The sequence below is a fragment of the Streptopelia decaocto genome (genome assembly GCF_964273445.1).
Source record: "Streptopelia decaocto genome assembly, chromosome: 21".
In the NCBI taxonomy this organism is placed as follows: domain Eukaryota; kingdom Metazoa; phylum Chordata; class Aves; order Columbiformes; family Columbidae; genus Streptopelia; species Streptopelia decaocto.
This window is the reverse complement of record NC_138676.1, coordinates 5,629,118-5,643,734: the sequence shown is the minus strand read 5'-3', so window position 1 is coordinate 5,643,734 and position 14,617 is coordinate 5,629,118. Positions and strand designations below refer to the sequence as shown.

Genomic DNA, 14,617 nt, shown 5'->3' with positions numbered 1-14,617 from the left:
GGTCGGGGGTTTGTTCACCAAAGGACGCGCAGGGTGGGACGCGGGACGGTGCCGCTCGGCTGCGCGTCCTTCCTGCCGCGGTTAATATTGGAGAGCTGGAAATATTAACAGCGGGTTGTGGCGCAACCTCCGTGCGGGAACACGTTACGCCACCCGTGGCCTTTTTCCCTGGAAATATTCACCTTGTTTCTCCCAATTTCACACTCCAGCTGGGGTAACTCGTCCTTAAAAAAAAACAGTTTATTCCGCAGCCAAAATTCAAGTAAATCACCCTTCGCCCCGCGGAGCAAAACAGGAGAGACGCAGCTTGGACCTGAGCACGAGGAGGAGTGGGAAAGCAAAGGTGCGGCCCCGCAGCTCCGCTCTTGATGCCGAAATGCAGCGGAGGGGACACGGGTGTCGCGGGTGTCACGGGTGTCACGGGTGTCACGGCCGCGGCCCGGGGCGGGCGCAGAGCGCGGCCAGCGCCGGCAGCCGGGCCGAGGGGCCGGTGGTGTCGGCGGCGCAGGATGAGGCGACGGAGCGGAGAGCGCGGCCGTAAGCTGAGCACGGAACGACAGGAAAGAGGCGTTGAGACTAAAACGTCACTTAAAGCCTGAAATCGGGCTCAGTTTTAGCCCTTTACCATAAAAAAGTGGCTTTCTGTACACTCCTGATTACGAAGCAGCACGTGAGCCACGGCAGAAAAGCCCCAAATTTTTATAAAACCCTAATTTCTCTATTTCTTTTATCCCTAGAGGACAATTCCCTGTTGCCAACCAGATATTTCTCCAGCTGTACCCAAGACCAGAGCGCTCCGTCCCCTAACGAAGACCATTTCCATCACCTTCCCGCATCCTCCCGCCAGAAGGTTGAGCGTTTAAGGTTTTTCTGTGCCTGTTTTGCAGTGTTTTCCTTATGATTTATGACATTTTGAGCACATTCTAGAGGCTGGTGCTTTGCTGAGGATGCAACCAACGTCCCCAAAGGGCCAGAGGATGGGTTAGAAATAAGCACCAGAGCACCCGACTCGGGGTATATTTGTAGGAACATCCTTACGCAGCAGCCTAGGACCAAGGCAAGGTTTAGCCAGGTCTGGTTTCTCCCTGGATGATCACAGAACCAGGTTTTAAGATAAAACCTCCTACCTTGGTGGTTTTTGTAGAAAACGCAGTTGTTGGCGCACGTATCCGGGTGGGAATCCCAGAAATCGGCCCCGCAGGAGCACAGCGGGGGCAGGTGGATGTTGTGGAGCTGGATCTTCTCCCTCGTTTGGGCTCTCAGAGCCTCGACGTACCTGCGGGGGATAAAACATTCACCTGGGCTTGTAAAACCCGGCTCCGAGCGGGCGTCCTGGTTTTATTAAAGAGTTTCTCTAGTAGTGAATTTGCACGTCAGCTAAAACATTCTTATTAGCTGCATTTTCCTGAAAGCCAAATACATGTTTTGGTAGCCATAGCAATGGAGTGCGAGGTTATTGATAAGAGCGGATGCACATCCCACGAGAGGGGCAACGAGAAACAGGTGACCAAAAACTGACCAACTGAGTGTAACATCCCATTCACATGATAACTCATATAAAAGTGGGAGATCACGAGGATCTCGTCCCTTTTCCTTATGGCAACATTAGGAGAGGACCTTGCGAGTCATCCCTGCGACCTGAGGCCAGTGACAGACTGAATCCAGCTCCGGTTGGCTGCAGAGTCCAGTCCAGGACTTCGGGTGCCGGCTCTGCAGTTGCTGGGCTTTTCAAGGTTGGTTTTGTATATTTTGTATTAGTTTCCCTATTTTTATTAGTAAAACACATTTAATTTCTCCAACTCTCTTCTCTCTGTCCTCCTTTCCCTCCCGATCGCCTGTCCGCAGTGGGAAGGGGGGAGAGGGGGTTAACAATACATGTGCCATGGTTTATCGTCACCCCGCAATCAAAACCTCGGCAGTGGGGAGGCCCGGCCGTACCTTTTGCGCTCCTTGTTTCGCTGCTTTTCCTTCGCCTTCCTCGCTCTCCTCTCCTCCAGGTTCAGCTGCGCGAGGGTTTCGCAGGGTCCCTGCTCCCCCGGGGAGGGCTCTCGCTGCTCCGCCGCCTCCCGCATCCTCCGCTCGGCCGCCCAACGCTGCGTCTCCTTGGTGCCCTTGATCCTGCGGACACACAGACGCTGCGAGAAGGAGCGCAGAGCTCCACGGATCCCACGACTACTCCAAAATAAGGTGTTTTTAACCAGCTTTCCCTTTATTTCCTCCACCTCCAGCCCTTAGGGTGGAATCTGAGCTGGATAAATCACAGAAAAGCCAAATCACGTTCCCCTCAACAAGCAACAACGAGGAGGCTTTTTTAAAGCGACACATCTGCCGTTTGATCCCCGCTGATGAGCACCAAATGCGAGACCATTTTACAGGTCGATTGCTGCCAAAAAAAGGCATAAAGAAGATAAAAATCAAGGCTGGGCAGGAGCCAAGGGGAGAACGTGGAATTGAATGAGACATTTCAGACGTTTCTCTGTTTGGGGGGTCAGATCTTTATGTCCAGAAGGAAAGCGCTGAAGCAAAAACTTGCAAGTCCTAAACTCCAGAAATGTTTCTTAAATGAAGTGGTAATGGAGCCTTAACTCCCCCACCATAAATCTTCTGCTATAGAAACTAAAGCCAAGGCCAACTTAAGGCTTTACACTCAATAATTACAAAACCAGGCCCGCCGGCTGCAGAGCCGAGACGGTCAGAGCGACGTCTTGTTATTTTAGACCAAGCAGAGCTCCTCCTTAACAAAGCCCTAAAAGGGCAAAGCTGATTAAGCCAAGTCTTGCTTAGAAGTATTTTATGACGCTATCGACATTTATAGCTGTGAGAGTCTGATATTAAGAACCCCGGAGATAAGATCAGTTTAAGGAAAATTATGCGATCTCACCCCAAAGTTTCTAAAGCCGGGGGGCTCGGAACTGAGATGAGAAGTGCCGAGGACTCGACGACCACTCGAATCCCAGCCCAGATCGGGTACTAAAATAAACCCAGGAGCTAGGTCAGGCTTTACAAGCCACATTCGTATCGCGGAGCTTCTTCCAACAAATTTTGGCAATTTGATCAAGTGGGTTTTTTAACCTGCCCCAAGGGGACAGAGCCCCCATCATGTTGGTTTTTTCCCTGTATCAAGGTGGACACTTTTCCCAAAGCATTTGGGCTTTTGCTTTGCAAATTACTGTGGCCCAATTAACACCAAACGAATGCACAAGAGCTTCCCGGTGACAGCAGAGGTGACACCACGGAGTGGCCGTGCCCCGTGGTACCCACCGGGCGATTCTCTGCTGCCGCTGCTGCTCCTTCACTTGCTGGCGCTCCAGCTCCATGAAGAGGCGCCGGGACCTCAGGAACTTGTTCTGACGCTGCGGGAAAGACAAGAAACCTTTGCGAAGGACGTTTGGGATCAATAATTCATTTCTGGGACCCTCCAACGTCTCCTTGTGCGTGTGGCCAGGACCGAGAAGCTGGAGAGATGGGACCCGGACATCTCACAGAATCACAGAATGTTTGCTGGTGACACCAAGCTGGGAGGAGTGGGTGACACTGGAAGCTGTGCTGCCATCAGAGACCTGGACAGGCTGGAGAGCTGGGCGGGGAAACATTTAATGAAATAGAACAAGGGCAAGTGTAGAGTCTTGAATCTGGGCAGGAACAACCCCAGGTTCCAGTGTAAGTTGGGGAATGACCTATTAGAGAGCAGCGTAGGGGAAAGGGACCTGGGGGTCCTGGGGACAGCAGGGTGACCATGAGCCAGCACTGGGCCCTTGTGGCCAGGAAGCCAATGGGACCTGGGGTGGGTTAGAAGGGGGTGGTCAGTAGGTCAGAGAGGTTCTCCTGCCCCTCTGCTCTGCCCTGGGGAGACCACACCTGGAATATTGTGTCCAGCTGTGGCCCCTCAGTTCCAGCAGGACAGGGAACTGCTGCAGAGAGTCCAGCGCAGCCACCAAGATGCTGAAGGGAGTGGAGCATCTCCCGTGTGAGGAAAGGCTGAGGGAGCTGGGGCTCTGGAGCTGGACAAGAGGACACTGAGGGGGGACTCATTGCTGGGGATCAAGATGGAAAGGGGGAGTGTCAGGAGGATGGAGCCAGGCTCTTCTGGTGACAACCAGTGACAGGACAAGGGGCAATGGGTGCAAACTGGAACACAGGAGGTTCCACTGAAAGAGGAGAAGCAACTTGTTGGGGTGAGGGTGGCAGAGCCTGGCCCAGGCTGCCCAGGGGGGTTGTGGAGTCTCCTTCTGTGCAGACATTCCAACCCGCCTGGACACCTTCCTGTGTAACCTCATCTGGGTGTTCCTGCTCCATGGGGGATTGACCTGGATGAGCTTTCCAGGGCCCTTCCAACCCCTCACACTCTGGGGTTCTGTGATCTGATACCACAGAAACCTTTACATCCCCAGCCTGGTACCCAAACAAGACAAACTGGGGGTCTGTTCTTTTTTGCCTTTTAAGCATTTTTTGGCAGATTCTCTCCAGCAACCGACTCCTTTGTTTGGCCGCGCAAAAAGAACGAAGCCGGTTTCTCCTCCAACCTCCAACATTATTCTGATTTTGCTGAAAAAATAACATCAAACCAATAGGTTCACCCAAGAGCTGAGTGACCAAACGCTGCCCAACATACAAACCTCTCGGGTTTTCACACATAAAAGCTGCTCTTGAGGTTTCTTTTCTCATCCCCCGCAATCGACGCCTGAAAAGGAGGAGAAAAACATGCAGATGTGGCTCTGTGGACGAACCTGCTTCTTGGTTTCCTCTTGGTCTGCGCCGGCCCAGAGGACGGGGGGAGCTCGGGAACGGGGGCGCAGCCTCCGGGGAGACTCGGGAGAGCGCAAATCCTGGGAAATCATCAAAAAAGAGCCGCATCAGCATCCTCACGGTCAAATTTCTCAGCAAAATAATCATTTTTTGGGGTGTAAGTTGCCTGGAGACACGTGTGACATCTCCATAGATGAGCCTGAGTGATAAAGCTTTGTCTACAGATAAACTAAACCAGAACCCTCCTCCAGGGATTAAATTCAGATTCGCACCTCCCCGTCTCCAAACACCCATTCGGAACTTCGCAACGTGCAAGAAAGACAATGATAATATGGATAAAAATACAACAATCTGTATAAAGATACAATAATCTGACTAAAACCAGAATTCGACAGCTGACGTCCCACAAAACCTCAGCCCTTTACCCTCCGCTCAGGTTTTGCCAAGCCAGTATTTCTGCTCCGAGCTGGACTAATCACCGGGTGAGGTCGGGCCTAAAGTATTTGTTAAGTAATTCGGGTAATGAGGACGAAACATTTCAACACCTCAGGTGCTTAAGGAAAGTCTGAAAACAAAAGAGGAACCGATAAATACATCAGGTCGCTGCTGGTGACACAGGAATCGTGACACCCACTTGTTCCTCTGATGCAAATCCACCGCTCTCAAGTTTTGCCAACAGTAGGCTTCAGAGTGAACGAGGCCCGAGGGAAAAACTCTTCTCCCCCAGCAGCCTCAGTGTCTCTGCAGAAATAAATCCGAATCAAACAATTCGAACCTCTTAAGACCAACCAACCCGTATTAATCTCACTTTTTTAAATTCTATTTTGATGTAGAAGTCGTCGTCTTGCGGGGCCGGCGGCTCGGCCGGCAGATCGTGATGTCCCACGATGGGCGGAGCCTCGCTCGGCTCTTCCACCGGTGCCGCGGCCGCTTGGCGAGAGCCGGGGTCCTGTGGAGAAACGAGGAGACGGGTGTAAAGTGGGAATTGAAATGGGTGTAAAGTGGGAATTGAAATGGGTGTAAATCTGGAATTGAAAGAGGCACCAATACGGAATTGAAACAGGAGCAAATCTGGAATTCAAACGGGCGCCCATCCGGAATTCAAACGGGCGCCCATCCGGAATTCAAACGGGCGCCCATCCGGAATTGAAACGGGAGCAAATCCGGAATCGAAACGGGCGCCAATTCAGAATCGAAACAGGCGCCAATTCAGAATCGAAACGGGCGCCAATTCGGAATCGAAATGGGCGCCAATTCGGAACTGAAATGGGCGCCCATCTGGAACTGACATGGATGTCAATCCGGAACTGAAACGGGAGCAAATCCGGAATTCAAACGGGAGCAAATCCGGAACCAAAACGGGAGCAAATCCGGAACCAAAACGGGAGCAAATCCGGAACCAAAACGGGAGCCCATCCGGAACTGACATGGGTGTCAATCCGGAACTGAAACGGGCGCCCATCCGGAACTGAAACAGGAGCAAATCTGGAATTCAAACAGGGGCAAATCTGGAATCAAAACGGGCGCCCGTCCGGAACTGAAACAGGCGCCCATCCAGAACTGAAACGGGCGCCCGTCCGGAATCAAAACGGGCGCCCATCCGGAATCAAAACGGGCGCCCATCCGGAACTGAAACTGGCGCCAATCCGGAACTGAAACACGGCTGCTTTGGTGCTGAAAATCAATAGTTGTGCGGGTTCCAAGGAGGTTTAACCGCGGGTTCTGGTTCTGGTGAAGGACGCAGGATAAGGCCGGGGTTGGTGAATGTTAAATGATTTGGTAGGCACCGGAATTACTGTCGACCCAGTTACGGGAGGAACGCAATTAGCAGCTGGGTATCTGCTTGGGAAAGCAGGGGAGGAACTCTGGGAACGGTTTGGACCTGAAAAGAAACGTGGGAGAGAGGGGGCGATGATTTTGGTCAAGGGATTGTCCAGCGGGGAACACAGACTTTCAACCAAGGTCAGAGAAGCCAAAGCCGTAAGTAAAACGATGGATTGAGCAGCGACCTCCATCCCCAAAATCCAGCGCTGAGAAAAGGGGTCTGGCTCTAGATAAGGAGGGGAGAAGAATAAAGTTTAAGCCTCAATTTTGGGCAAAACAAGAAGAAATCACCTTGCAAAGCATCTGGGAAGTGCTAGAAATGGAGATAAGGAGCAGCAGCGATGAGTCACGAGCAACTTGTGTCCCGCTGGTTTGAATGTTTCCTACCATAGAAGAGGCCTCGAGGAAGAGCAGAACAGCCAGGTCGAGTTTAACTGAGCTTTCGATGCGGCCTAACTCAGCATTTGTGGAAAAAAACACCTGTTAGATGGAACTATTACATGGGAAGTGTGATCCTGATTAAAAACTCCACACGGATTCAAGCTCAGGGGTTCGCTGCACAAAAATCGGTAAGAACTCTGCCAGATGATTTAATTACCAGCCTGGACGATGGGAAAAAACATGGAAACCTTCACCCAGAGACATAAATTCAGATTAATATCAGGGCTTCTTTTTCCCCCCTTTATCCTGGAGCATGGAAGCAGAGTAAAACCATAAATCAATATACCCCCCCCAGAATAAAGTGCCTGTTAAAGATCCTCCCTTCGTTTCTTGGGATGACGAACAGGACTCCCACGCGGCCCGCTGGATTATCCACGCCGGGCTTTAATCAATAATAATTAATAATAATGATAATCATAGCCAAGTCATGAATCACTCCGTCCTCCCGAGCACTCCGGACACTTAAACAAAAGGTGTGTTTAGTGTCCGAAACGGGTAACAAGGTTTTTCCAGCCCGTAATTACACTGGTTTTGTAACTCTTGTTCCTCGAACCGAAACCAAACAGAGGAGGAAGAGCCAGACCAGCTCTTAAATGAAAAATATGTTATATTTTCTAGATAACAGGCAGGCAAGATCTGCTTCACCTTTGGTGAACCCGAGATGGGAATGCAGAATTGCGAGACGGGCAGGAGGAATAAAGTAAAATAGCAGGTCGGTGTCCTCAGGGAGGGACGATGTCGGTGTAAGGAAAATCTTGGCGCAGAAAGAGCGGTGACAAAAAGCTGCTCTGGACAACAGGAGCGGCCCAAGTCGTTGAAATGCTCGGGGACAAAAGGTGAAACACTTGGGATTGACCATGAGCCAGCACTGGGCCCTTGTGGCCAGGAAGCCAATGGGACCTGGGGTGGGTTAGAAGGGGGTGGTCAGTAGGTCAGAGAGGTTCTCCTGTCCCTCTACTCTGAAGTATAACAAGGGCAAGTGTAGAGTCTTGCATTGAAGCAAAAAAAACCCCAAAACTGGTTCCCCTGGTGCCACCATTTTGAGCCCTGAGGTGATTCTGGTGCCGCCATTTTGAGCCCTGAGGTGATTCTGGTGCCGCCATTTTGAGGCAGCTCGGGGGTCACTCCCTTGTTCTCTTCCCCCAAACAAACTGGAACACAGGAGGTTCCACTGAAAGAGGAGAAGAAACTTGTTGGGGTGAGGGTGGCAGAGCCTGGCCCAGGCTGCCCAGGGGGGTTGTGGAGTCTCCTTCTGTGCAGACATTCCAACCCGCCTGGACACCTTCCTGTGTAACCTCATCTGGGTGTTCCTGCTCCATGGGGGGATTGACCTGGATGAGCTTTCCAGGGCCCTTCAACCCCTCACACTCTGGGATTCTGTGATTCTGTGACCCTCAGGCGGCTCCTGCACTGGGAGGAAAGCGGCTGCACGCCAACGATTCCCACGCCAAAAATCCCCACGCCGGCGATTCCAGCGCCAATCATTGCGGTGTGAATAGTTCTTGTGCCAAAACGTCTCGAGCAGGGTGAGGAAAACCCGCCAGGTCTGTCGCCCGCACAAACACGGGATTGATGCAAAGGGAAGAGGTGTTTTTAAGAAAGAGAAGCACGTAAGGTGAGGGTTGATCATCACATTCCGCCCAGACACCCAGATCATGATCTCAGCCTGTAAAAAGGATTGTTTGAGTTCTTGTTTCCTTGTTCATCTCTCATACGGAGATGTTTTCCACCCACTTCGCCCTTCTAAGAACAGAACCCTCGGGCCACCCAGTTCCACCACCGAGAGCCCGGTTTGCTTCACTCCTGCTGGACAAACCCACTGAATTAGGCTTGGGATTTGCTAATTCCAGCCAAACCGTCACCAATTTGCCACGTAATTTGTTTTAAGCCGCTTCAGACTCACCTCTCGCCTCCAGACGCCGCCGGGGAGCTCAGGGGTAGACGTGGTTTTACGGGACGCCAGTTTGTGCCGAACCTGCCACACGGATTCGCTGGGCTGGGAAAAGGTTAGAACCGAAACTAAACCCAAATCCAGACCTGAGAAAGTCATTTACTTCCAGCTCATCCCCTCCTAAATCATTGAGACGCCACAAATCCCCGTTAAAACCCAGACTAAACCCAAATCCTGACCCGAGAAAGCTATTTGCTTCTAGCTTATCCCCTCCTCAATCATTGAGATGCCACAAATCCCCATTAAAACCCAGACTAAACCCAAATCCCCACCCGAGAAAGTGATTTGCTTCCAGCTCATCCCCTCCTAAATCATTGAGATGCCACAAATCCCCATTAAAACCCAGACTAAACCCAAATCCCCACCCGAGAAAGTGATTTGCTTCCAGCTCATCCCCTCCTAAATCATTGAGATGCCACAAATCCCTGTTAAAACTGAGACTAAACCCAAATCCCGACCCGAGAAAGCTATTTGCTTCTAGCTCATCCCCTCCTAAATCATTGAGATGCCACAAATCCCCATTAAAACCCAGACTAAACCCAAATCCCAACCCAAGAAAGCGATTTGCTTCCAACTCATCCCCTCCTAAATCATTGAGATGCCACAAATCCCCGTTAAAACTGAGACTAAACCCAAATCCTGACCCGAGAAAGCTATTTGCTTCTAGCTCATCCCCTCCTAAATCATTGAGATGTCACAAATCCCCATTAAAACCCAGACTAAACCCAAATCCCAACCCAAGAAAGCGATTTGCTTCCAGCTCATCCCCTCCTAAATCATTGAGATGCCACAAATCCCCGTTAAAACCCAGACTAAACCCAAATCCCGACCCAAGGAAGCGATTTGCTTCCAGCTCATCCCCTCCTAAATCATTGAGATGCCACAAATCCCCATTAAAACCCAGACTAAACCCAAATCCCGACCCGAGGAGGCAATTTGCTTCCAGCTCATCCCCTCCTAAATCATTGAGACGCCACAAATCCCCGTTAAAACCCAGACTAAACCCAAATCCTGACCCAAGAAAGCGATTTGCTTCCAACTCATCCCCTCCTAAATCGAGACGCCACAAATCCCCATTAAAACCCAGACTAAACCCAAATCCCCACCCGAGAAAGCGATTTGCTTCTAACTCATCCCCTCCTAATTCATTGAGATGCCACAAATCCCCTTTAAAACCCAGACTAAACCCAAATCCCAACCCAAAAAAGCTATTTGCTTCCAGCTCATCCCCCCCCTAAATCATTGTGATGCCACAAATCCCCATTAAAATCGAAACTAAACCCAAATCCCAACCCAAGAAAGCTATTTGCTTCCAGCTCATCCCCTCCTAAATCATTGAGACGCCACAAATCCCCGATGGTCCCACCCAGTGCGATTCTGAGCCCCAAGGGCAAAATTCCCACTCCCCTGTAAACACTATTAATAAAATACATTTAAAACCGAGCCTAAGGCGGGTTTTTCCAAGATTGTTGCCATCGCAGGTGTGCAGGGGACAAGCTGCAGGGAGGTGGCACCATCTAGTGCCAGTGCTGCTGCATGACACACCGAAAAGTCCCTGTGAGTTCAAACCCTCGGAGAAGACACCGACTATTTGTTTTAAAGCTCTAAAAAGAGCGACAATACTCAGGTTAACAATGTAAGGTGATGCTTTGCTAAGTATTGGAATGAATTTAAAATACTAGGGACAGGAAGCTCAACATGAGCCACCAGTGTGCCCAGGTGGCCAAGAAGGGCAATGGTGTCCTGTCCTGTATCCAAGAGAGCGTGGTCAGCAGGACAAGGGCAGTGACCCTTCCCCTGTGCTCTGCATTGGGGAGGCCACACCTGGAGTGTTGTGTTCAGTTCTGGGCCCCTCCGGGCAGGAAAGAGATTGAAGTGCTGGAGCGGGTCCAGAGAAGAGCAACAAGACTGGGGAAGGGACTGGAACACAAGCCCTATGGGGAGAGGCTGAGGGAGCTGGGCTTGTTTAGTCTGGAGAAGAGGAGGCTCAGAGCTGAGCTCAGCACTCTCTAGAACTACCTGAAGGGCAGTTCTAGCCAGGGGGGGATTGGGCTCTTCTCCCAGGCATCAGCAATAGGACAAGGGGCCATGGGCTTCAACTCTGCCAGGGGAAATTGAGGCTGGAGATGAGAAAGCAATTCTGTGCAGAGAGAGTGGTCAGGATTGGAATGGCTGCCCAGGGAGGTGCTGGACTCACCGGCCCTGGAGGTTTGTAAACTGAGATTGGCCATGGCACTTAGTGCCATGATCTAGTCAATGGACTGGAGCTGGACCAAGGGTTGGACTGGATGATCTCTGAGGGCTTTTCCAACCCAGTCCAGTCTGTGATTCTGTGGATGTGCTGTAAAAAAACAGAAGTAAGAATTGCAGCTCACCTGGGCGCTTTGCTGCTCGTTGCGCTCGGCGTGACCCGTCGGTGCTGCGCAGCTCTGGGACGGTCCCGGTTCCTTCACAGGGGCGAAATTTGGGTCTAAAAACCAGCAGAAATGCTTTTCCGCAGCCAGGCGGGTCTGCAGATCCAGCCCTGGGCCCCCAGCTTTTCTCCTTTATCTTCCCCATTTTTACATCCCCAAACTATTCTCTTCGCCAGCTTCCCCAAATAAACCAATTTCTCATCCTGTTTTAGGTCCATCCCGCTGCAACCCCAGTTGCCTCCAGCACTTTTTGTCCTAAATCCACAAATGTTGGCATTCAACAAACCCCAAACTGCTCTGGCCACTCTGGAAAATCCCAATTCCGCACCATTTTACCCACGTTTGGCTGCAAAACCAACCCCAGCCGAGGGCGTCGAGCAAAGCCGGGGGGGTTTGAACATCACCGGCTTTGATTTGCACCCCACAAAAAACACTTGTGCACCCCAAAAATGCCTCAGGGTTGGAGCGACAGCGACAACATACCCATTCTGAGCCCCGGAAAGTGATGGACACCCCAGGGTGGCCGGAGCCGGTGACATTTTGGAGCCGGTGACATTTTGAAGCTGGTGACATTTTGCAGCATTCCCGTCTCGCTCCACAAGTTTCTGGCGAATCTCCCCTCTGTTTTTATTTATTAACCTTTTTTTTGCCCCGTTTTATGCCGTTTCCCAGGGATTTTCTCACCGCCCGGCGGGATTTCTGCTGCTGTTTCCTCCGCAGCCGCCGCCTCACGTTGTGCTGGAATCGACTCAGCTCGGCCGCTCGCGCCCGAAAATGCTCGTCCAGCTCCTCCTGCACCTCCAGCGCCGATTCCTGCCATGGAAAAGACCCATTTTACATCAATTTCATTATACGGCGGCATCACAGCGTCTCCCCTTCCCACCCCGAGCGAACACAACGTGTATCAAATGATTCGAAGCTTCTCGCAATGCGAACAGAAAGAAAAGGGCAAATCTCAGCACCGGCTCTCATGAGATGCTCAAATATCCCAAACCCGCATCCGGAAGGATGAAAAACCAGCGTTTGAAGGGACGGGGAGAGGGGTAAATCTGAAAATCGAGCGCGGAACCACCGGGGGTGTCACAAAAATGGGGAGAAATCCGCCTGTTTAACCCCAAAACGTAGTCGGAGCTGCACAAGATGCTCGGCTCCCTGCGGCCGCCTCGTTAGCAATTGCGATGTAGCGCTAACGTATATATTTTAATATCGTTAATATTATTTAATGTGCATAAAGAAGCTCCGATAGCCCCAAAGTTGGAGCACCCGGGGAATCTTCAGTCCCCCCCACCCTAAAATTTGGAAACGATTCATTCCCAGAAATCATCTCAACCTTTCCAGGCTTAAATTCCGACACGGAAATGAATCATCTCCAAAGGGTAACGTGTTAATTGCAGGGGCCTGAACTCATCAGCCGATATTTAATGAACTTTTAGTCCTCTTAGAATAACCCCCGGAGCGGAAACCCCCGAGATGGGCATCGATAAAGAGCATTTGGAAGTGTTGAAAATCCATAGGTCCAGCTTAAGATAAAAGCTGAGAGTGGGAATTATTAAGTAACGGCGCTGGTTGGGGTCTCTGATGTTTAAACTGAGGTGGTTTACCTAAAATAATGCAGGTTGCTTGAGAGATTTGGGATTATTTGAGGAATTATTTACTTGACAAATTATCTACTGACAGCTTATTTGACGAATTATCTACCTGGCAAATTATCTGGCGAATTATTTGAGGAATTATTGATTTGACGGATGATCTATTCAGTGAATTATTTGATAAATTATCTATTCGGTGAATTATTTGTCGGATTATTTAATTTATTTGACGGATTATTTCAGGAATTATTTGACAGATTATTTCTTTGGGGGATTATTTATTTATGTGGGGGATTATTTGACGGATTGACAAATTATTTCAGGAATTATATGACAAATTATTTATTTGGGGGATTATTTATTTGGGGGGGATTATTTATTTGGGGGGGATTATTTGACCAATCGACATGGGTTTGGTTTAAATAGGACACCACAGTGTCTTTCACACACCACCCCCCCCCCTCCCCCAAAATCATTCAAATCCATTATTATTCCTCAAATAAGTGATTCCAGCTGCTCCCCAAGGGAGATGAAGCTCTCGGTGGCTCCCGCAGGGTGGGGGACACTGGGGGACACGGGGGGACACGGGGGGACACGGGGGGACACGGGGGGACACGGGGGGACACTCACGAAGGGTCTGATCTCCTGCGCCCCCCCCGGGCCGCTCTCCACCCAGACGCCCACGGGGGCCACTTGGGGGGTTCTCTGGGCCAGCGCCCCAAAACTCGGCCGGGTCGGGGGTCCCCGGGGCGGCATCGCGGGGGGTCAGTCCTGGGGAGGGACAGAGGGTGAGTGGGACTCCCGCAGGCACCCCCCACAGGCCAGTTACCCCAAAGCTCTGCAACCCCCCCAAACTGATTGGGGACCCCTGTGCACCCCCAGATCCCCACCAGACCCCCCATCTCTCTGGGTGCCCCCCACTATCCTCACCCCTGGGCGCCCCCAAAGCCTGCAACCCCCATTCACCCCCTGCCCCCCCCCCCCAACCCATGGATACCCCCATCCAACCCCCAAACCCTGAGACCCCACCCCTTCCCCATGGGCCCCCCCAATCCATGCCCCCCCATTCACCCCCTGCTCCCCCTTCCCACCATGGGCCCCCCAAAACACTCACCCCCTGACCCCCCCAATCCCTGCCCATGTCCACCCCAAACCCTGCTCCCCCCATTCACCCCCTGACCCCCCCAATCCCTACCTCCCCCGCCCCCCCATTGACACCCTGGGCCCCCCCAACCCTGTCCCATTCCCCCCCAAATCCCTGGACCCCCAAACCCTGCACCCTCCCCACCCATGGGCCACCCCAATACCTGGACCCCGCTCCCCCCGCCATAGCCCCTGGTCCCCCCATCCCTCGTGTCCCCCCCACACCCACCAACCGCCGCCTCCGCCTCAACCGCCGCTTTGAATCCCGGCGCCACTTCCGCCTCTCTGGCCCCGCCCACGTGGCCGCCCCGCCAGGCTCCGCCCATCTCCCCACCCATCTCCCCGCCCCACTGGCCCCGCCCCCAGCTCGTTCCCGCCCCTCCCGGCCCCGCCCACTCACGCTCCTAGGGTTGAGGGTTCGAGTCCCGCTCGGGTGGCCAAGAGAGTTGGGGGGGGCGATGACTGCGCTGTGTCCCCCCCAAAACACCCCCGAAACAGCCCCCTGAACC

General features: G+C 52.1%; 1 protein-coding gene across 1 annotated transcript; it reads right to left on the bottom strand.

Annotated features, from left to right (window-relative positions):
• Positions 1-219: 219 nt before the first annotated feature.
• Positions 220-14,417, bottom strand: CCDC15 (coiled-coil domain containing 15). Its single transcript, XM_082070256.1, has 11 exons — positions 14,338-14,417; positions 13,596-13,736; positions 12,061-12,189; positions 11,338-11,409; positions 8,915-9,007; positions 5,555-5,695; positions 4,728-4,826; positions 3,262-3,353; positions 1,939-2,118; positions 1,128-1,276; positions 220-542 (listed from the first exon to the last, which is right to left on the bottom strand). Exons 2-11 carry the CDS (start codon positions 13,719-13,721, stop codon positions 427-429), a joined length of 1,197 nt encoding a protein of 398 aa, XP_081926382.1. The 5' UTR covers positions 13,722-13,736; positions 14,338-14,417; the 3' UTR covers positions 220-426.
• Positions 14,418-14,617: the final 200 nt, after the last annotated feature.